This window comes from Sceloporus undulatus, chromosome 6 (genome assembly GCF_019175285.1).
Source record: "Sceloporus undulatus isolate JIND9_A2432 ecotype Alabama chromosome 6, SceUnd_v1.1, whole genome shotgun sequence".
Classification (NCBI taxonomy): domain Eukaryota; kingdom Metazoa; phylum Chordata; class Lepidosauria; order Squamata; family Phrynosomatidae; genus Sceloporus; species Sceloporus undulatus.
Window position 1 is genome coordinate 118,056,764 of NC_056527.1, and position 21,490 is coordinate 118,078,253.

At 46.5% G+C, this 21,490-nt stretch overlaps 2 protein-coding genes across 4 annotated transcripts in view; both read left to right on the forward strand.

Annotated features, from left to right (window-relative positions):
* Positions 1-4,234: 4,234 nt before the first annotated feature.
* On the forward strand, positions 4,235-13,033 carry LOC121934096. Its single transcript, XM_042474145.1, has 3 exons — positions 4,235-4,398; positions 7,291-7,348; positions 11,923-13,033. The coding sequence occupies exons 1-3, from the start codon at positions 4,267-4,269 to the stop codon at positions 12,870-12,872; spliced, it is 1,140 nt and encodes a 379-aa protein (XP_042330079.1). The 5' UTR covers positions 4,235-4,266; the 3' UTR covers positions 12,873-13,033.
* Positions 13,034-16,366: 3,333 nt separating this feature from the next.
* The window catches only part of TMEM102 (transmembrane protein 102), a 29,264-nt gene continuing 24,140 nt past the window's right edge, over positions 16,367-21,490 (forward strand). Inside the window, exons 1-3 of one of the 3 annotated variants that reach the window (XM_042474144.1) lie at positions 16,367-16,918; positions 18,467-18,676; positions 19,601-20,184. In XM_042474144.1, coding sequence (XP_042330078.1) covers positions 16,720-16,918; positions 18,467-18,676; positions 19,601-20,184 — 993 coding nt within the window. In that variant the 5' untranslated portion in view covers positions 16,367-16,719. Of the gene's footprint in view, positions 16,919-18,466; positions 18,677-19,600; positions 21,330-21,490 lie in introns of those variants that run through there. The other 2 variants (XM_042474142.1, XM_042474143.1) reach the window with 2 other exon arrangements.

Below are 21,490 nucleotides of genomic sequence, written 5' to 3' on the forward strand. Positions count from 1 at the left end.
GGAGCAGCCAGAGCAGTTAAAGTGGAATATCAGCGCTATAAGAGTCGTGCGGTCATCCAGCTGCTCTCACCACTTTCAGAAGCACGTTTCTTGGTGGGAAGAGGGCCTTTTTAGTGGCTGCTCCCACACTTTGCAACTCCTTCCCTAGGAAAGCCTTGAGGGCTCCTTCTTCGCTTTGCTTTCAGCAGCATTTTAAGACCTTCCTTTTCCAGCAAGTCTTTGGAAACTGATTTGAACAGGAAGAGTTTGAAATCTGCATTTTAAAGTAAGATTTCAGTAGTTTTAACTGTGATGCTATTTGATATTGCTTTAATTTTACTAGTGCATGTGTTTAACTGTATGTGTCTCATTATATTTTCTGCCTTTTGCAGCAAAAGAGGTTGTATTATAAGCTTTCTAGACTTAGGTCTACTTCACTGGATGCATTTAATAGACCAAGGCTGCATCCGCACTGCGGAAATAATCCAGGTTGACACTGCTTTAACTGCCATGGCTCAGTGCAATGAAATCCTGGGGATTTGTAGTTTTGACACCAGAGCTCTCTGACAGAGAGAGCCAAATACCTCCCAAAACTACATATCCCAGAATCCCATAGCATTGAGCCGTGGCAGTTAAAGCGGTGTTAAGTTGCATGAATTCTGCAGTGTAGATGCAGCCTCGGAGTGCATCTATCCTGTAGAAACAATGCAGGTTTGACACCCTTTTAACCGCCTTGGCTTCATCTTACAGAATCTTGGGATTTGTAGTTTTTGTGAGGCACCAGTTATTCTTTGACAGAGAAAGCCAAAGACCTTGCAAAACTACAAATCTCAAGATCCCTTCGTATGGAGCTAAAGTGGTGTCAAACTGCATTATTTCTACAAATGCAACCTGCGAGAGAAGGAGGATAGAAATAAAAGGATGGATGGATGGATGGATGGATGGATGGATGGATGGATGGATGGATGGATGGAAGTGGGCATTCTTCTCTGTTTTTTTGGCATTTCGGATTCTCCATGTAAGGTGCCAGAGGCTGAAAGGCCAAATATTGGACACCTTGGAGTAAGCCTGAATTTATCTTTCCCTTCTTTCCTCATGATCATAAATAAATGAGATGGAACAACCCAAGCCGTGTGTGTGTGTGTGTGTGTGTGTGTGTGTGTACACACTCCACTGAAAAGCTTGCAAACTGCAAGGCTTTGCAGTACAGGATCTGGATTGATTTTCTGCTCGTCAAAATTGCAACTCAGCACCTCCAGATCTGGGTTGCATCTTGGTTGTCAGAACCAGTTTCGCTGAAGATGTCATGCAAAGCCAGTTCCAGCTCAGCAGCGCCTTCTCCGGATCCAAGCTGCTCATCAACCAGAAAGGTGGGCAAAGAGAAGCAAGAAGAGCTGGCCCAGGGGCCCATTTCTGGTACTTGGAAACCTTGGAGGAGGAGGGTGCATAGATCGCCACTGAATGCAAAAACAAGACAGAAGGTAGCCAGTTGTCCACTTCTGGTCCTGGGAAAAAATATGAGCATTTTATTTAAATGTTAAACAGAGCCTGGGGCATGTGGCCTATTTAGAAGGTGACTTGTCAATCCTGGAGGTTTCTAGGAGAAGCTATTCAGCCTTTTGAAGCCAGAGAAAGGAGGTGTGTGGAGTCTGGAGGGGTTGAGGAATGCCAAACACACACACACAAACCCCCCAAAGCACAGCCTTGAGGGATGACATTTGGCTCACCCTTCCATTGCATTGAACCCTGCAATGCACTCTGTTCCCTGAAACCTACACATAAACACCCTCAATGGGCCACCGTTTGCTCAGGCCTCCATTATTTAAATGCTCCACCACTATCTACAGTATGTAAATTGGCCTCGTGGTTTGAGCATTGGACTACAACTCTGGCGAGAAGGGTTCAATTCCGGGAGGGAATGGTCTTTGGTGGGCCACATGCGGCCTGCACCTGCCGCACCTGACAACAGCGCAAGGATTTCTCCACTTTTCTCTCTCCCTAAATGCCCCCAGCCTCCTTCTCCTCCTCCTCCTTTCTTGCGTTTCTTGCATCCGATAATAACTTCTCCTTCATCTTCGCCTTCTCCGGCTCTCTGCCTGCTGCCCCACTTCTTTGCTTGGCCTGGAGGCTCCAGCAATGTACACACAGTGCGCTGCCCATGCGCAGGAGTGTGCCTAATTAGCAGCTGCTTCTCACATCCAGGGTGCTGCCTGGCCCCCATCTGCACAGCTCATCCCTCCTTCTTCCCCTCCAGCCCCGGATCAGCCAGGCCTTCAGCCTCCCTCCTCCTCCTCCTCTTCCTACCCTTCACACTTTCTCAGGCTGCCACTTGCTCATAGGCCCTGCAGTCCCTATTTAGACAAGATGAAAACCCACATCAGCAGACTCAGGAATGAGAAAACGCAGGCAGCGGGGAGGAGGGACGCACCATTCTCTGCTGCTGGATGGGGCCACCAAGAGGCCCTATAGACCCTATAGACTCTCATGCAATCCTAGAATCCTAAAAGAGACCCCCCAATCCCCTGGGCCCATTCCAATGTGTCAATCACAGAATCATAGAATTTGAGCCTTCTCAGTCTGATGATGCCCAGAATTCAGACAATCACAGGCCCCATTCCTACTTACAAATAAATTAGTGTACGATCCAAATCAATGGATCGGTTCAACATCAGAGTGTGGTTCACACTACATTTGCCCCAATCGCATTTTCTTGCTGCAAAATAAAATAAAATAACCCACTTGTGGTTCACATTCACAAATGAATTGATTTAAAATGGACCTGTTCCAGCCGGCCAAAGGGCAAATTTAAATCGATTCAGGTCTGCATCTGGTTCACACTTGTGCGGAATTGATTTATCCAAAATGACTTGGGGGGAAAAAACCAGCATCAAAAAGACGCAAGGTAAATGGGTCTAGCTGAGCAGCCCTTACTCTCAGGAAGTTCCTCCTAATGTTGAGCTGGAATCTCTGTTCTTTAGCTTGCATCTCTTGAGACTCTGTGTCCTATTCTCTGGAGCAGCAGCAAACAAGCTTCTTCCCTCCTCAATGTGACACCCCTTCAAATACTTAAACAGGGCTATCATATCACCTCTTGACCTTCTCTTCTCCAGGCTAAACATCCCCAGCTCCCTAAGTCTCTCCTCATAGGGCTTCATGGTTTCCAGACCCTTCACCATTTTGGTTGCCTTCCTCCAATTTGTCCACATCCTTTTTTGAATTGTGGTGCCCAGAACAGGTTCCAAAGCAGAATAAGGTGGCACTCTTATGGGCTTTCACTATTCCTGGACTGCAGCTCCCACTCATCCAATGGTGTAGATCCAATAGTGAGGGACGATGGGAGTTGCAATCCAGCATTCATGCCAAGGACCACAGACAGGCTATCCCTGGCTTTGGCACTTGCAGATGCCCCTCTCCCTTTGCTCAGAGTGGCATATAATGAACAGGAGAAAAGCCAGGGTCCTCTTGGGTCCTATTTATGGGGAGAAGAGTTGTCCACGGAAAGGAACAGGGGGTCAGGAAAAGAAATGAAGCCTATCAGTTAGAGCAGGGTGATTTGGGGCACCAAGGCCTCTTGGTTATAGCATGGCTAATGGTGCTGGATCTCATGGGTCACAGCGGGGCCAGGGATTTTGTCATGCACCGATGATGCTCTGGGATGTGGGCCATTCGTTGTGTTTCCTAACTTCCTGGTGCCATCTGGTGACAAAATCATGCTTTTGCAACCAGAATTCCACAATGCTACAATCTCCCATCTATAGGAAACATCTTAGCCCTGTTGTTGGCCATATGTCAAAGTAAAATGGAGACTGCATCCACACTGGAGAAATAACCAGTTTGGCACTGCTTTAACTTCTTATGGCTCAAGGCTATGGAATTCTGGGAGTTGGAGTTTGTTGTGGGGTTCAGAGGAAGGAAGGAAGGAAGGAAGGAAGGAAGGAAGGAAGGAAGGAAGGAAGGAAGGGAACGAAAGATTTTTGCAGGAGAAGGCTTGTGTGGTGACCCGCCTTGAGCGAGTCTTTTTCTTGGGGGAAGGCGGGATGTAGGCCTGGCTTTTTCCAAAGGACTCAAGAGGCAGCAGGGGCTCCGATCCCTCTCAGATGCCCCCTGCGCCCCTCCCCCCCCGTGGCCCTAGCGCCGCCGGGTCACAATCCCGCATCACAAACCCGCCTCTCTGGGTCCTTCCCTGGCTGGCTGCCCGGCTGGCTGGCTGGCTAGCTGCTTCCCCGTGTGGCCCCAGAGCCCTTGGCCCCGACCACCGGGCGGAGGGAGGGAGAGGGGGCAGATGCCATGGGCCCCCTGCCCAGCCAGCCCTGCCTGGCCCTGGAGGAGGAGGGCTGCTGCCTGGAGCTGCACGAGACCCTCCTGGTGCTAGTGGTCCTCGTCCTGGTGGTCCAGCTGGGACTCAGGCTGGCCTCGCTGGTGAGGAAGGAAGGGGCCCGGGGGCAGCTGGGTCCGCTCTGGGCCCCGAAGGGAGGGAAGCCCAGGCTGCATCCCTATGGCAGACACTGGCCCCACTTGACCTGCCATGGCTCAAGGCTATGAGATTCTGGGAGCTCTGGGGGCCCAATCCAACTGCACGTCCCAGAATCCCATAGCCTTCAGTCATGGCAGGTCAAGGGGAGCCAGGCTGCCTGGTGTCTGCCATATCGATGCAGCCTGTTTCAGCACCTTGGAGAGCTGCCCTCTTTGCAAGGATGCTGGAGGAGCCCCTCTGGGTTCTAGCCGGAACTCCAGGCAGCTGGCCCTAGTCTTATAGCAGGCTCAGCCCCTTGAGGAGAGGATCTCAGGATTGGAGGGGGCACCCAAGGACCACCCAGTCCAACCCCCTTCTGCCCTGCAGGAATACCCAGCCCAAGCCCTCCCTGGGACAGATGGCCATCCAGAGACTCCAAAGAAGGAGTAAGGCATCCTAGAGTTCGACGGGACCCCAAGTGTCATCCAGCCCAGACCCAATCTGCAAAGCAAGAATACAGCCTCCAAGTCCTCCTGGGACAGATGGCCATCTCCCTGGGAGCAATGGTCATTCAGCCTCCGTTACAAAGCCTCCAAAGAAGGATCATGAAATCATAGAGTTGGAAGGGACCCCAAAGGTCCTCCATTCCAACCCCCTTCTACCCTGCAGGAATGCCCAGTCCAAGCCCTCCCTGGGACAGATGGCCATCCAGCCTCTGCTTAAAAACCTCCAAAAAAGGAGGCTCCACCAGACTCCAAGGCAGTGTCTTCTACCATCAAAGCTCTTGCCATCAGGGAGTTCCTCCTGATGTTGAGGTGGAATCTCTTTTCCATTGTTCCAGGTCCTTTTCTCTGGAGCAGCAGAAAACAAGCTTGCTCCATCCTCAGTATGATATCCCTTCAAATATTTAAACAGGGCTATTCTATCACCCCTTAATATTCTCTTCCACTTACTTCTGCTAGGTCAGGATGACATCTGACTAGAATCATAGAATCCTAGATTTTGAAGGGACTCCAAGGGTCATCGGGTCGAACCGCCTTCTGCCATTTAGGAAGATACCCTCCAAGCCCTCTTTGTGACCGATGGCCATCCAGCCTCCATTTACAAACCCCCAAAGAAGGATAATAGAATTCAAGATTTCAAAGGGACCCCAAAAGTCATCCTTCTGCCATGCAGGACTACCCAATCCAACCCTTCCCTGTGACCAATGGCCATCCTGCCTCTGTTTCAAGCCCACCAAATAAGGAGACTCTCTCATAGAGAGTTCGGACTAAAATCCAAAGTCAGTTAGCTCTGCCTTTCCCATGAGAGCCACAAAACCACTACTCTTAGGTAAAATTGACTGCTTGGATTGGGGCCTTCCATTGTTAGGGCATAGCTTTTGGCAGGGCAGGGGGCAAGAAATAGGAACAGCATCCCCTTGCCTCCACAGTCATTTTGCCTGGGGACAGGGTGACAGCATAATAAAATTAATAATAATAATAATAATAACAATAATAGGCAGTTCCCCCATTGGCTAGTAGCTGGTGTAATGGTGTCCAATAGAATAATTTTTGCTGCAGCAAATTTGCCTTCAACTGTTCTGCCCTTCAGAGGAGTTAGGCCAACTTAGATGCCAACGCAGAATGGGCAACTTTGTTGGGGGGCAGCTTTGCACACACCCCAGAATTTGCCATTCTCCATTCAAGCCCATGCATGAACACATACACATACAAACACACCAGCACTGCCCCAGGATCAGACCCCAGTGCCAAACTGGGTGCCACTGGGAAACCCATCCAGAGGCAGCCTTTTTCCATGCTTCCAACCAAGTCTTTCTCTGCTCTACTGAAATGTCTTGTTCAGCACTGGAGAGATAAATAAACTTTAAAATCAAACCATATACAAAAACCCTTTTGACTCTGCTACAAAGTGCATCCTCACCTCCGGGACCAACTTTACCATTTCATTAATCCGTTTTCCAAAACTGCAATGTCTCTCATAGAGGCATATACTCCTTTTTTCTTTTAGAAATACCACACTCTACCAGTTTCTTCCATACATCTTCAAAGTCATTACTTTTCAAGAATCCTTTTTTAAAAAGAAACTTTAACTTCTCTACATCCCCACAAATACCCCTACTATTTTTTTTAATTAGCATTATTTTGGGGCAGTTTTTGCCCCCAAACTTAGGGAAAACCCTGAAATGTGCGGAACACAAAAATATCCCCATGCCGGCCACACAAACACCCCCAACGTTTTTAAAAAGATCATCATTTAGGGGTAATTTTTGTCCCTAAATTTATACATTATTAAAAAAAAGAATAGCATAGGATTCACCCCCAAACTCACAGAAAACCCCTTAATTGTGAAAATACAAAAATATCCCCATGTCATCCCCATAAACGCCCCCAATATTTTTAAAGCATCATTTTGGGACAGGTTTTGCCTCCAAACTCACATTAAAAAAACCCTCAAAGATGTGAAAACACAATTAAAAATATCCCCATGCCATCCCCACAAATAGCCCAGAGCTGCATACTACTCCCCTATCCCTGTTTTCCTTTGCAGCTCATCTCAAAATGGCGACAGGATGTGACATGACATTGCTTCTTGCTACCATTTTGAGAGGGACTGCAAAAGAAAACAGGAGCATTTGCACTTGGTTTTGGTGGTAGGGGGTTTGCATCCACGAAAGGGGGTTTGGGAGAGAAAAATTGCCCCTGCCCCCCAACGCTGGGCTATACCACAAGGACCCAGATGTCCAGAGAGTGGCTCCTGACCCATGGGACCTCCTTATGGTGTGGTCAGTAGGTCATTGCACACTGGCCCCAGTCTTATATATGACCCTCTGTGCCATTCTCTCTTTCTCCATCCAGGTCTGCCAGTCCCTCTGCTGCCTCCTTCAGCGTTTCTATGGAGTAGCCTTTGTGAATGGTGAGTTGAGGGCAAGGTGGGTCTGGGCTCAAGTGCAAAACCTCCCATGTTCCCAATTAATCCCATTTTTCCAGCTGCTTTTAAAAGGTCCTGCTTCCCACTTTTGCATTCAGCTTTCTTCAAGCGCTGCAAATTGAGAGCAAAGTTTGGAAGGAGTTGACCTAAATTAACTCAATGATGCAGAGCGGAAATGAGAGAAGAGGAGAAGGGCAGCCCTTTATTTATTTATGTCATCAAAAAATGTTTTTATTTTTATATTTTATTAGAGTGAGTGTATACTTGCATTACAATTCTTATATGCTTATTCAGCTGTCCTTCCCTATTCACTAGGGTTAGGGGCATAAGACCCTTGTGAATATGGAAAAACCGCAAATAACAAAAACACCATGTTTTTACCAGAAAGGACACCTCTCTAGGAATCTCTAGGTCCTCCAGGGCAACTCTGTGGTCAATGTCTGACAGACGCTGACCATCGAACTGCGCTGGAGGAGCTACAAAGGCCTAATAGAGTCTTCTCTCTAGGAATAATCTCTAGGTCTTTCAGTGCAACTTTTAGTTAAAGTTGACCATAGAGTTGCACTGAAGGACCTAGGTATTCCTAGAGGGAACATATTAATCAAATCCATGAATAATCAAAGCTGCAAATATGGAGGAATGAGTGTATATCTATTTGTCATCCAGCTTTAGATAAAAAGCATTAAAGGAAAACATTTAAATAAATGTTGTATTTTTTAACCATGACTATTGTCTTCTTCATTGTTTTAAAAAAGTCCTTACTCCTTATACTTCCATTGATCACATTTGCGTTGTGTGATTGTTTCTTGAAAGTTAAATTCCACTTCCTCTTAAAGTTACCATCACAGTTGACTTCAGTATTTCTATTGCTCCCTTCAAATCTCCAGACCTATTATCCTTATTGTAACAACTATCCTTTGATTCTGTTTCCACCTGTTTTTGCAGTGTTTAAATCACTGCGCCCCAGTCTTTCTCAATCTATCCTTCCAAATTTTTCATGTCTCAGATTGGTCAACTGATCCATTCCCATCATATCCTGCAGTTTTAATAACCATTCGTCTCTAGTAGGTAGAGTGCATGCTTTCCAATCATAAATAAACTTATAAATTAATTAATTTTGCAGAAAAGGACAAAATTCTGCCTTTCCTCTCCTCTTCCCTCCTCTTCTGAGTTAATTGGATGCAAACTCCTTTTACCTTTTGGACTCAGTTTGCAGCAATGGAAGGAATCTGAGGACAAAGGAGGAAATGGAGAGCAGCCGGGACATTTTAAATGCAGCTGAAAAAGTAGGACGGCGGAGGACTAATCGGGACAAATGGAGAGTGTGGTTTCTGCATTAAATAATTTATTTGAGCAATATTCATGCACCACTTTTTGGAAGAGGAGGGTAATGCTTTGAGGACATCTTTTGCACTTTGCATAGTTTGCAGCAATGGAAGGAAGATGAGGACAAAATGAGAGGAGAATAGAGAAACCAGGACAATTTAAAAGCAGCTAAAAAGTGGGGGAGAAGAGAAGAATTGTCGCTGCTTTTGGGGTGTGTGTGTGTGTGTGTGTTTTAGGTTTTCTGTATTATTACTTGTTGCTTGTAATAAACTGCCTTGAGAATAAGATGCCAGAGAGACACAGCGTCATCCTTCAAAATAAAATACGTCTATAACAAATGCTATGACACTCCATACTCTAAACATTAGCATTTATTTGTGTTGCATAATGAGTATTATATAATTTCTATCTGTTGTTTTTTAATCGGCTCTTTTAAACGACGGCTTAAATTGTTGTCTGTTGCCATTTGCTGTTTTATCAGTGGATTTCTTTTATGTCTCCGGAAGAATTATATAACAGCCTCCAAATAGAAATGTTCAGAGTTAACAGCGTACGATAATTGCAATTGCCGTACTGGCAGAAATTCCCAAGGGTCACAGATTCCGGAGCGCCTTCTTTCTCTTTCCATCTGGTCCTTCGCTTCTCTTCCTCCACTCCAGTTCTTTTCTCTCTCACTGATCTTTCTTTCCCTCCATCTGGGACTTATTCAGCCCTGTCTTCATCTGCCCCTTTACAAAGCAGAAATACTTTCCTTTTCCCTCTCTGTATATCTTGCAAATAACTGAAGTTTGGAGGGTCCTGTTGAAAAAGGAGCATTGGAACTGACCAAAGGCCCCTAGGAAGAATGAATGGCTTTGCTTTGCTTTCAGCTTCATTTCTAGGAACGGTTAGGGAAGACTGCCACCTAGTGACCAAAGATGTTGGTGCAGATTGTGGACTGAGTCTACATTTGTGGCTTTGACTTTTATGGATTTGATTATTTGTGGATTTGACTAATCTCATCAAATCATAGAATCATAGACTAGGAAGAGACCGCAAGGGCCATCTAGTCCAACCCCATTCTGCCATGCAGGAACTCTCAATCAAAGCATCCCCAACAGATAACAAAACAAAAAGTACATTTCTATACCACTTATCAGTGCACTGAAGCACTCCCTAAGCGGTTTACTAAGTGTAACCTAATTGCCCCCAACAACCTAAGATACTCATTTTAGCGACCTTTGAAGGATGCAAGCCTGAGTCGAGCTTGAGCCCCTGGGCTGGTGTTGAACTCACAACCTTGTGGTTTTGAGTGAGTGGCTCCAGCCTCTGTTTAAAAGCCTCCAAAGAAGGAGACTCCACTACTTTCTGAGGAACTGTGTTCCACTGTCAAACAGCCCTTACTCTCAGCAAGTTCCTCCTGATGTTGAGCTGGAATCTCTTTTCCTGGAGCTTGCATCCTTTGCTCCAGGTCCAGTTCTCTGGATTAGCAGAAAACAAGCTTGCTCCATCCTCAACATGACACCCTTTCAAATATTTAAATATGGCCATCATGTCACCCCTTAACCGTCTCTTCTCCAGACTAAACACCCCCAATTCCCTAGGTCTCTCCTCATTAGTGCTTTATGGTTTCTAGACCTTCCACCATTTTGGTTCCTCTCCTTTGGACACATGGCTCCAGTTTCTCAACATCCTTTTTGAATTGTTTTGCCCAGAACATGGATACAGGATTATTCCAGGTGAGGCCTGACCAAAGCAGAATAGGGTGGCACTGTTACTTCCCTTGGTCTTGATTCCAGACACTATACTTCTGTTGATGCAGCCTAGAATCGCATTGGCCTTTTTATCGAATGTTGAAGTCCCATTGTTTTTGCATAAAGTGAATATAATCACAGATGGTGCATCTACGCTGCAGAATTAATGCAGATTGACACTGCCTTAACTGCTTTGGTTCAATGGTATGGAATTCTGGGATCTGTAGTCTTGTGAGATTTTCTGGTGCCACCACAAATCCCAGGATACCATAAGATGGAGCCATGACAGTTAACGCGGTGTCAAACTGTATTCATTCTGTAGTGTGGCAGCAGCCTGACTTCTTCTGTTGTTGCTGTTGTGGGCCTTCAAATCTTTTCTGGCGACCCTAAAGCCAGTGTTTTTTTGCCAAGTTTCTTCAGAGGGCTAGAGGAGGTTTGTCATTGCCATCCACTGAGGGTGAGAGAGTGTGACCTGCCTAAGGTCACCCAATGGGTTTACATGGTGGTGCCAGGATTCGAAACCTGGTCTCCGGAGTCATGGAACAACGCTCAAGCCACTACGCTACGCTGGCTCCATGCTCATCTCTAGGGTCTCCTAAATACCTGCACAAAATTTCAGGTGTTTCAAGCTGGGGCAAAGACAGATACACATATACACACACACAATATTATTACTGTTTCATATGTGGCTGCATCCGCACTACAGGAATAATCCAGATTGGCACTGCTTTAAGTGCCATGGTTCAATGACTATGGAATCCTGGGAACTGTAGTTCAGTAGGCGTCAAAGCTATCTGACAGAGAAGGCTCAATATCTCTACAAAGCCACAGTTCTCAGAATTCCATAGCACTGAGCCATTCAGCAGTTAAAGTGTTGGCAAACTGGATTATTTCTGCAGTGTGGATGCAGCCATGTGTTTGAATACAATGAGTCCTTGGTATCCGGTGGTAGCCCTGTGGATACCAAAATCCACATATGCTCAAGTCTCATTAAATACAATGGCATATGTAGTGGTTTGGTCATTGGTCTATGACTCTGGAGACCAGGGTTCGAATCCCAGCTCAACTATGAAAACCCATTGGGTGACATTGGGCAAGTCACACTCTCTCAGCCTCAGAGGATGGCAATGGCAAACCCTTCTGAAAAAACTTGCCAAAAAAACCCAATGACAGGTTCACTTTAGGGTTGCCCTAAGTTGGGAGCCATTTGAAGGGGCACAACAACAACAACAACAGTCAAATGTGTCCCTTATTTAAATCACAAAACCAGGGTTTGTTTTTAGGACTTTATAATTCTTTAAAAAGATTTTAAAACTGTGGATGCCTGAATCTGTGGATAAAAAAATGCATGGATTTGGAGGGCTGACTGTAGCTCTTTTAGCATGATACTCAAAAGTCATCAAGGTAAGTGGATGGAGCGGTCAGAGTTGGATGCCGTCCTTCAGTGCAGCCGTGGATGATGGGCTCTGAAATTATTATTTTTTATTTCCTCTTTCCTAGAATTCGAAAAGCCAACGGCTGCTCCCACCCCCATGAAGAAGACCCATATGCGAAGGCCCTGTGCCCAGTGGTCAGAGTCAGACGTCCCTCGCCGGAGGCGCTGGGAAAGCAGTCCTCCGCAGCCCCGCTGCGTCCACTGCACCCTCGAGCCGGTCAAGCTCACCATGAATGTCCAGAACGACCATTTGCCATATAAAGAAAACCAGCGGGTCGGGCGGAGGCCGCAGCCTGACTACCCGACGTACCACCTGCCACACCACCCGCCACACTGTGATAACTGTGGATGCGAAACCCGGTACCGTCCCCGAACCGCCTCTGCCCCTGCGGCCTACATCACCCGATACCGGGATGTGGCTTGCGGCTCTTCAGAGCCCATGTTGTTCTTAAGCAGCAATGAACGGCGAAACACCCTTGGGGTGGTGAACGAGATCTATCCGCGGACACAGGAGATCTATCCGCGGACACAGGAGATCTATCCACGGACACAGGAGATCTATCCGCGGACACAGGAGATCTATCCGCGGACACAGGACATTTATCCGCGAACGCAGGTCGGAGAGACGCAATACCACACAATGGGGACCTCTCCGGACGCCGAATATCCAGGGACCAATCTCACACGTTCCCGTCGGCCGACCAAAGTTTACATCTACCCAGTGCACCCACAAACCCCGCCAGGAAGCCGGGGAGCCAGCCCCGATAGACTCCACCGGCGCCGTGCGACGCTAGGTCCGGAGGAGATGCAGGAATACAATCCCCGAGAGCGACGTAAATCCCGGGAAGTTGATCGGCAAAGCGGAGGGGTGCCGGGACTGTCCCGGTTCCACAACTTGGTGTCCGAAATGACCACAGGGATGGCAGTGCAGACGGAGCCCCCCAACACGAAGCAGCAGCAAACGTGGCCGGAACAGATGCCCACCTCCGACTGGGTGTACCAGCCGTTGAAGTAGTAGAAACAACGGGAAAAGATGGGGGAGAAGAAGGAAGAAGAAGAAGAGGGGGAGGAGGAATGAGAAAGAGGAAGAAGAGCCCTTTGCTACCCCACCTTGACTCATCTTTGGGCTGGGAGAGAATTAAGGAAAAAGAAAAACAGTTCCATGCATTACAGAACCAGTGCCACAAAGGAGCCTTCGCTTGCTTTTCTTGGTTCGTGTTTGCACCCGAGCCGCCAGCCTGGTGTCCCTCCAATGTTTTTGGCTATGGTCAGCCCTCCACATTTGCGGCATTGACTTTTGCAGATTTGATTATTACATTAATATGTCCGCTCTAGGAATCTCTAGGTCCTTCGGTGCGACTTTGCTAGAATTTGACCATAGAGTCACACTGGAGGATCTAGAGGTTGCTAGAGAAAATGGCTTTTTAAAAAGACATTCGTCGGTCTTTCAGTGCATTGCTACGGTCAACTTCTGGCAGATGTTGGCCACAGAGTTGCACTGGAGGACCTAGAGATTCATAAAGAAAACATATTAATCTATTCTGTGAAAACACTGTTTTAGACATTTGTAACTTCTCCAGTGCAGTTCTATGGTCAGCTCTGAAAGATGTTAGCCAAAGAGTTGCATTGGAGGACCTAGACTTTCCTGGAGAAAACCCTTTTTTTAGCCATTTCTAGGTCCTCCGGCGCATTTTTTTCGGTCACCTTCTTCCAAGTGTTGGCCAAAGAGAGGCACTGGAGGACCTAGAGATACCTAGAGAAAACATATTAATCTAATCTGCAAAAACACTTCTTTAGACATTTGTAGGCCCTTCTGTGCATTTCCACAGTCAACTTCTTTCAGATGTTGGCCATAGAGTTGCACTGGAGGACCTAGGGATTCCTAGAGAAAAGATATTATAGTACTCTCTGATCAGCAAAAACACTTTTTTAGACATTTGTAGGTTTTCCAATGCAATTCTATGGTCAACTTCTGCCAGATGTTGGCCATAGAGTTAGACTGGAGGACCAGAGGTTGCATCCAAACTAGAGGGAAAAAACTGTTTTGGCACCGTTTTAACTCTTTCTGGCTTAAGGCTATGGAATTCTGGGAGTTGGAGTTTGTTGTGGACCCAGAACGGAGCAGTGAAAGCTGTGCCAAACTGGGTTATGTTTCCAGTGTGGATGCAGCCTCACTTTCAGAGCTTGGAAAGGTTACCTTTGGGACTACATCTCCCAGAATCCTCCTGTGTGGCCCTGGATGGTGATGGTCTGGAATCTCTAGTGCAAAATGTAAACTTTTCTGAGCTCTGCTTTATTTCTGTTGCCTTTACAAAACATGAAAGATCCTTTCATTTTTCATGAACTAGGAAGACAAAACCTTCACATAAACTAGAACGGACTCAGTGGCTGCATCCGCACTGCAGCTTGACACCACTTTAACTGCCATGGCTCAGTGCTATGGAATCCTGGGATGTGTAGTTTGTTATGGCACTAGAGCTCTCTGTTGGAAGGCTATATATCTCACAATGTATACTGGTATTCCACAGCATTGAGTCCTGGCAGTCTCTTCCAATTCTAGGACTGTATGGAGTTTATCACACTGGGGCTGATGTTGGCATTAAAGACAGATTAAAGTGCATTTAAAGCATCCCGCAAACGAAGCGGAAATGGCGAGTAATTGCACAAATGATTATCACACGCATTGCACAAAGAAAGTGATATCGGAAATGCATTGTCGCTGAAATCCCGAAAGTAAAAAAGATGCACGTTAATGCTTCTTTGTGACCACTTTAATGGCCAGTTTTAGTGTGACGTCGGGTGAAATCGATATGCGTAATTATGCAGTTTTTCCAGGATATTCACGGGATGAACTCCCGCTTTCCTTCATGTGATAAACTCCTATGATTTCCTATGAGAACAAGGACTGAAGGTCATCCATAGAAGCCCATTAGGTGACTTTGGGCAATAAGTCACACTTTCTCAGCCTCAGAGGAAGGCAAAGGCAAAGCTCCTCTGAACAAATCCAGCTGAGAAAACCCCAAGATAGGATCCCTTTAGGGTCACCGTAAGTTAGAAATAACTCGAAGGCAGACAACGACTTAACAGTAATTATCCCAATCCATCATTTTGTCAGAGTCTGTCTTTTGATCTCAGAATTTACCTTTTAAATCATCTGCCTATTTAGATCTCTCTGTCTGCTTAAGAGAACGCTTCCTGCCTCCGATTTCCCATTGACAGCCGGCACAATGCAAATGCGTTGCTTGTTATAGTGTCACAAATGAAATTCATTCCTTTTTCTTTTTTTCCTCCTGAATGGAGAGATTTGATTCCTGCGAGGAAAAAAGGTGTTTTTAAGTTGTCACTCGTGAGAGTTTAATGCCGGCACAATAATTATACAGGGCCGGCCGAGCAAAAGATGCGTCGTAAACCTCACGACAGCACAAGGGCGAGAATTACAAAGACCTCCAGGGGTTTTGGGACCATATATCCCATCGTTCCTCACTATGGAGCTATGCTGGTTAAGGCAATGCTAGGACATACAGTCCAACCATAATTTGCACCCAGTTTAAATTAGGTGGGAATTCTCAGGCTTGCATTGCAACTCCCAGGGTGCATCCACACTGGAGTGATAACCTGGTTTGGCACTGCTTTAACTGGCTTTGCTCAAGGCTATGGAATTCTGGGAGTTGAGTTTATTGTGCCCCAGAGCAGAGCAAAGCTCCAGGTTATCTCTCCGGTGTGGATACAGCCAGAAAAAGCTACAGGCCTTGTGAAACTACAAATCCCAAGATTCCACAGGATGGAGCTACAGCACTTAAAAGTGGTGTCAAACTGCATTATTCTTGCAGCCCAGACCCAGCCTTATAAAGGGTTGCAAGGTCTTCTTTCTTGGCTGCTGGTGAATCACCCAAAGTGCATTTGGGGTGAAGCTGCTGCAAAGACTACATTTCCCAAGATGCATTGCGTCTACAAAGACTACCTTGCCCAAGGTGCATTGTGTTCACAGCAATTACATTGGCCAAAGTGCATTGCATTTGCAAAGACTAATTACCCAAGGTGCATTGTGTTCACAGCAACTACGTTGCCCAAGGTGCATTGCGGAGCCCTTTAAGAGAAGCCACTCTTGCTTGGTTTTCAACTACATTTCCCAACATGCCTTGCAGGAGACTGCACTGGGACTCCATTTCCCAGCATGCTTTGGGGCATAACTGGGCTGGGCTTCTACTAGATTGGAGGTTGATAAACAAATTCTTAATTTAAGAGGGAAAAGCTGCATTCCCAGCACTCTTAGGAACATACCTGAACAGGAATTAATGGGAGCACCACATTTTCCAAAATGCATGGTTTGCATGGCATGATGTTAGGGGGACTACATTTCCCAGCATGCTTTGAAACCCAACCAGGCATGCGTTTGTGGTGGTAAAACTCCATTTCCCAGAATGCCTTGGGACTTCACAGGAGACCACATTCCCCAGAGGGGCACACACTGGTCAGGTGTTTGCAGAGAGACTGCATATCCCAGCATGCTGTGGGACATCCCCTTTGTCACTTTTTTCCGGTGAAACTACATCTCCCAGAATACTTAGTGGCAAGCAAGAGCCAGTGGAGAGTGAAAAATACATTTCCCAGCATGCTTTGCTGCAAAGAGACTCCAGCCTCCAGCATGCCTTGGGGCATACAGCTCTGGAGTTTAGCCTACATTTCCCAGAATGCTCTGAGGCAGCCTAGGCAAGAGGAGTTTGCAAGAGGAAATGGGGGGGACTCCCTTTCCCAGGATTCCTTAGAAGCCCAGTTTACCTGGCTGGGCGTGGCCAGGTAGGCACACAGGTGAGTGAGGTGGAGGCTGCAAAGGGTGGGAACTGGAGGTGTTTCAGGTGTGTATGGGAGGAGGAGGCCCCGCCCCCTGCACACCTGAGCCACAGGTAAGGCAGGTGAATGGGAAGAAACGGAGGGAAAGGAGGAAGGAGGAAGCTGGCAAAAAGGAGGATAGAGCAAAGGAAGAGGAGGTCATCTGTGGACCCTTCATCCACCTTCCAGATACTACAAAACCCATCATCCCCCAAAAAACTCCCTCTCCAGGTAAGATATTTCTATCCGAGCAAGCTTTTAATATATAGTCATGTCAGGTTTATAGGGCGAGTTTTAGTTATGTTTTTAAAACTTCTGTATGTTTATATATAGAGATATCTAATTTTATGCTGTTTTTAGTGAGCTAATTTTAATTGATTTCCCCTTTTTATTGTAAAGTTTTGAAGCTGTGAAGCCTCTCGGGTCCCTTCCTGGGAGAAAGGCGACATACAAAACAAAGGGCTTGGAGGAAGGCGGGCTTCATAAAAAAGAATCATTGGGAATGATGGGAGTTGTAGTCCCGCCACACCAGAGAGGGGCGAGGTTTCATGGGGAGAAAGGTACACTTTTTGCACTACAACTCCCAGAATCCCCCTAGGAATGGATGGATTCTGGGCATTGATACGGATTGATTATTATTATCTGAAATGCATGGGACCAGAAGTGTTTTCTTTCAGATTTTGGAATATTGGCATATAGACAAAAGGAGGTCTCTCTTCAAGGTGGGAGCCCAGTTTAAACTGGAAATTCATCCAGCGTGGCTTAGTGGTGTGAGTCTTTGCATACAACGCTGCTGGAGACCTGAGTTCGAATCCTGGCTCGGTCCATTGGGTGCCCTTGGTCAAGCCACACTCTCTCAGCCTCAAAAGAAAGCAATGGCAAACCCACTCTGAAGAAGCATTTGCACGAAAACCCTGTAACAGGTTCACCTTTTTAGGGTCTCCATACATTAGAAATCACTGCAAGGCACACAACAATGACAATATACCCCTATTCACACAGCCTGAAGGGGATTTTATACGCAACATCCTGAATAATTGTGTACATGAATCCAAATTTGTGTACATGAAACCATCAGAAAGGCTGATGTCAACCTGTATCCAAAAACCCCAAATTAAATTATATTATAAAGTTAGTGTATATAATTTAATATTGTTTTTATTTAATATTTAATTGTTTTAATTGTTAATTATAATGTGTTTTTAAGTGTGTCCTGTTCTGGGAGAAAGGTGGCATAAAAATGAAATTATTGGTATTATTATTAATAATAATAACCTTTATTAGGTTATTTATCAGTTAAAAATAGAATAAAATAAAATAAGCCTGCCTATGGCATACATTTCTATAAAAATAAATTAACATCATACACATATTAACATTAAATAATAAAATCTAGCAGCTCACAAATAAAAAATAAAAATTATAAAAATATAATAAATATAATATTATAAAATTATTATTATTATTATTATTAAGCTTTATGTATAGAACGCTGTAAATTTATACAGCGCTTTCCATACAATCAGTTAAAAATAGAATAAAATAAAATAGGGCTTCCTATGGCATACATTTTATAAAAATAATTTAACAACATATTAACATTAAATAATAAAATCTAGCAGCTCACAAATAAAAAATAAACCTACAATAACAATCAGGTGATAAATAACTAAATTCTACAAGTCATCCGCAGAATACTCTTTAAAAAACCCCAAGAAGCCCTTTCCCAAAGACAATTAATTGCACTTTCTTTCTCTTTCTGGCTGCTTTCCTCTCAAGGGGAGGACATGGCATCACCCCTTTCTCCGGAGGACCACTGGACCCCGAAACCGGCTCCGGCCAAACCTCTGACGGATCTGGATTTTCGTTCCGGGGAGCGGATTGAAGAACTCAACCAACTCATCCAGGAATATGAAGCCAGGAATCTGGGCACGATCCGGGATGCGCCCGAATTGCACCAGGCCAGGGACCACGTTTTCTCCTTGCTGGGTGAGTTTCGGGCGTATTTTTGGGGCGTAAAGCCTGCAAGTCAGAAAAGGATACTGTTTTTAAAAAAAATTACTTTTAAAAACTATTTTTAATCCTTTTTCAATCAATTTTAAAAGTACATATTTTGAATTTGTTTCAGTATTGTGAATTGTTTAATTCTGTTTTGGGAAAAGGCAGGGTATAAATCGGGTGTCTATATACATACATATATGTGTGTGTGTGCGTGCGTGTGTGTGTGTGTGTATATATATATATGAGAGAGCCATCATAGCCTAGTGGTTTGAGTGTTGGACTATGACTCTGGGGACCAGGGTTTGATTCCTGACTTGGCCATGAAACCCACAGGGTGACCCTTGGTCAAGTCACACTCTCTCAGCCTCAAAAGAAGGCAATGGCAAAGCCCCTTTGAACAAAACCTGCCAAGAAAACCCCATGATAGGTATGTCTTAGGGTCACCATAAGCTGGAAACAACTTGAAGGCACACAACATCATCAACAACAAAATATTTATATACAGTGCACCTGCGCCATACGCAGGCTCGCCAAACACAGAGTGCAGGCCACACAGACAGCAAACCTCAACATGGCAAATGGGACGCCTGCTTGTGGCGCACATTGCACCACACACCTCATGTGCGGAATTTGCCTTACATGGGGAGGTGGGGGTCCGAAACGGATCCCCCATGTAAGGTAAGAGCACACTGTATACAATTGTCCATGTTTACAGCTTTGACTTTTGTGGATTTGATTATTCACGGATTTGATTTGTATGTTCTCTTTAAGAATCTCTAGGCCCTCCAGCATGACCCTATGGCCTCCTAGGGTCCCAATGCAGCCCCATAACCCCCCCCACAGTTGCCCACTCCTAGTAGGAATGAAGATGGGGTGTGACACAGACACCAAACTGATTTGTTCTCCTTCCAGGTTTGGTCCACAAATCTGACCGGAAGCTTCCACAGGTCAACCAGTACCTGATTCTGTCTGGCGGGGTGCAAGACGGCACCGTTAACATCAACCTGGGCCACCTGGACCCACTTTCTCCTGGTAGTGACTATGATGCCGCTTTCACCCTCCTGGTGCCTGTCTTGAATGCAGCCGGGGTCCCTGTGACTTTGGACATGAAGCAAAGCCCACCGGGCCACACGCGGTTCAGCCTCCGGCCCTTTGAGGTCAAGACCTCTGGCCTTTGGTCAGAGTGTTGCCTGGGCAATGAGGACGACCTGGCCGCCGACCGGGTTGCCGAATGGTTCTTCCATGCTTTCGCCACTTGCGTCAAAGACGAGAGGGTGGAGAAGCGCGGCTGCATCACCTCAGTCATCGTTTCTGCCAGGTCCCTCCGCATCCTCTACGACATCATCCCTGTGGTGGCCTTGAAAGGTTGGCCAGAAGTGGCCCGACCGTGGCTAACTCAGGCCCACTTCTGGGACGGCAAGTTGAAGGACGAAGACGTGGCCGGTGGCTTCTACCTCCTGCCATCCTCCGGAGCGGATTGGCGCCTGGCCTTCTCGGTGAGTGAGTTGCACCTGCGGCAGATTCTCCCATTGCCGTTGGCTTGGGCTTTCCGAGCCACGGTGGCCATCTTGGGCTGCGGCCGTCCATTGAAAGGCGTGGGGCCGTACCACCTCTTCACCTTGGCCCTGTGGTCGTGCGAGCGGCTTCCGAGCAGCTACCTCAGCCGGGAGGAAAACGCCGCCCACGCCATGTTGGGCCTTTTGGACCACCTCTTGGCTAGCTTGGTGGAAAGGCGGTTGCCCAGCTACTTCCTCCCCGAATGGAACCTTCTGGAAGGGCTTTCCCGGCAAGCCCTGGGGAGCCTGGCTCATGAGGTGGCCCATGCCAGAGCCCAGCCTTCCCAGTATCTCCGCCAAGCGGTGGAAAAGGCGAAGGAAACCAAGCGGCTAACCAAAGCCTTTAGGGACCAGAATTCAGCATCTGTGGCCCCCTAATTTTCAACATGGTTTTGGGGTCACAGGCCATTATGGCTCACGTTCTTCAGACCAAAGAAGTGACAACAACAAGACCTTCCCAAAGCAGGAACTTCCTGGTCACAAAAAAGTGGACTAGTGGTCAGAGTCATTGAAGGGTCAGTCATCATGCCTTCAGTTAGAGAAAATGGCAGAAATTGGAGACCTAAAATGGCTGCCTTCTCTGGACTGGAAATGGCTCTAACGGAAGAGTGGGAATCATGTGGCCTCCCAGGTTTGGTTGGAATACAGCTGCCAACATCCCTCGTCACTGGCTAGGCTGGCTGGGGATGATGGATGTTGCAGTCCCATCACAGCCAGGGTGGCTGCAGGAAAATTTGAGGCACTGCATTTACCAGTTAAGAGGGACATAGGGTTGGAAAGAAGGCAAAGATGGTTTCTGTGATGATAAAGTTACGGAAGAAGTGGGGATGAGGCCTGGGATATGTAGTTTGACTGTAAATCCCAGCAAGCCCTGAGCAAGGTTTGCCAAACTGTGGAATGCTGGGAGTTGAAGTCCAAAAACTTCTGGAGGGATGCTAAGCAATTCCAGCTCCTGTTGTATGTATATGGTGTCTTGTCTTCCTTTTACTGCACAGCACGCCAAATGTGGTCAGACTACAACTCCCACCATCCTTGTCAAGAGTGAGGAATGTTGGGAGTTGCAGTCAAACAATATCTGGACGACTGCAGGATTGCTGACTCTGAGTAGGGTTGCCATCCCTGAGGACCTCCAAACCGGGAAAAATGTAGGACAAGGTTTAAAAATGTAGGACTTTTTTATTTCCTGGCCAGGAAATTTTAAAAAAAAGGTCCTACATTTTAAAACCTTGTCCTCCTTCCCAGCTTG

Excerpts from the sequence above, each read along its gene's own strand:
- LOC121934096 (XM_042474145.1), top strand. The coding sequence starts at position 4,267 with ATGGGCCCCCTGCCCAGCCAGCCCTGCCTGGCCCTGGAGGAGGAGGGC. Across the intron at positions 4,399-7,290 it reads GACTCAGGCTGGCCTCGCTG|GTCTGCCAGTCCCTCTGCTG; the intron begins GTGAGGAAGGAA and ends TTCTCCATCCAG. Across the intron at positions 7,349-11,922 it reads TGGAGTAGCCTTTGTGAATG|AATTCGAAAAGCCAACGGCT; the intron begins GTGAGTTGAGGG and ends CCTCTTTCCTAG.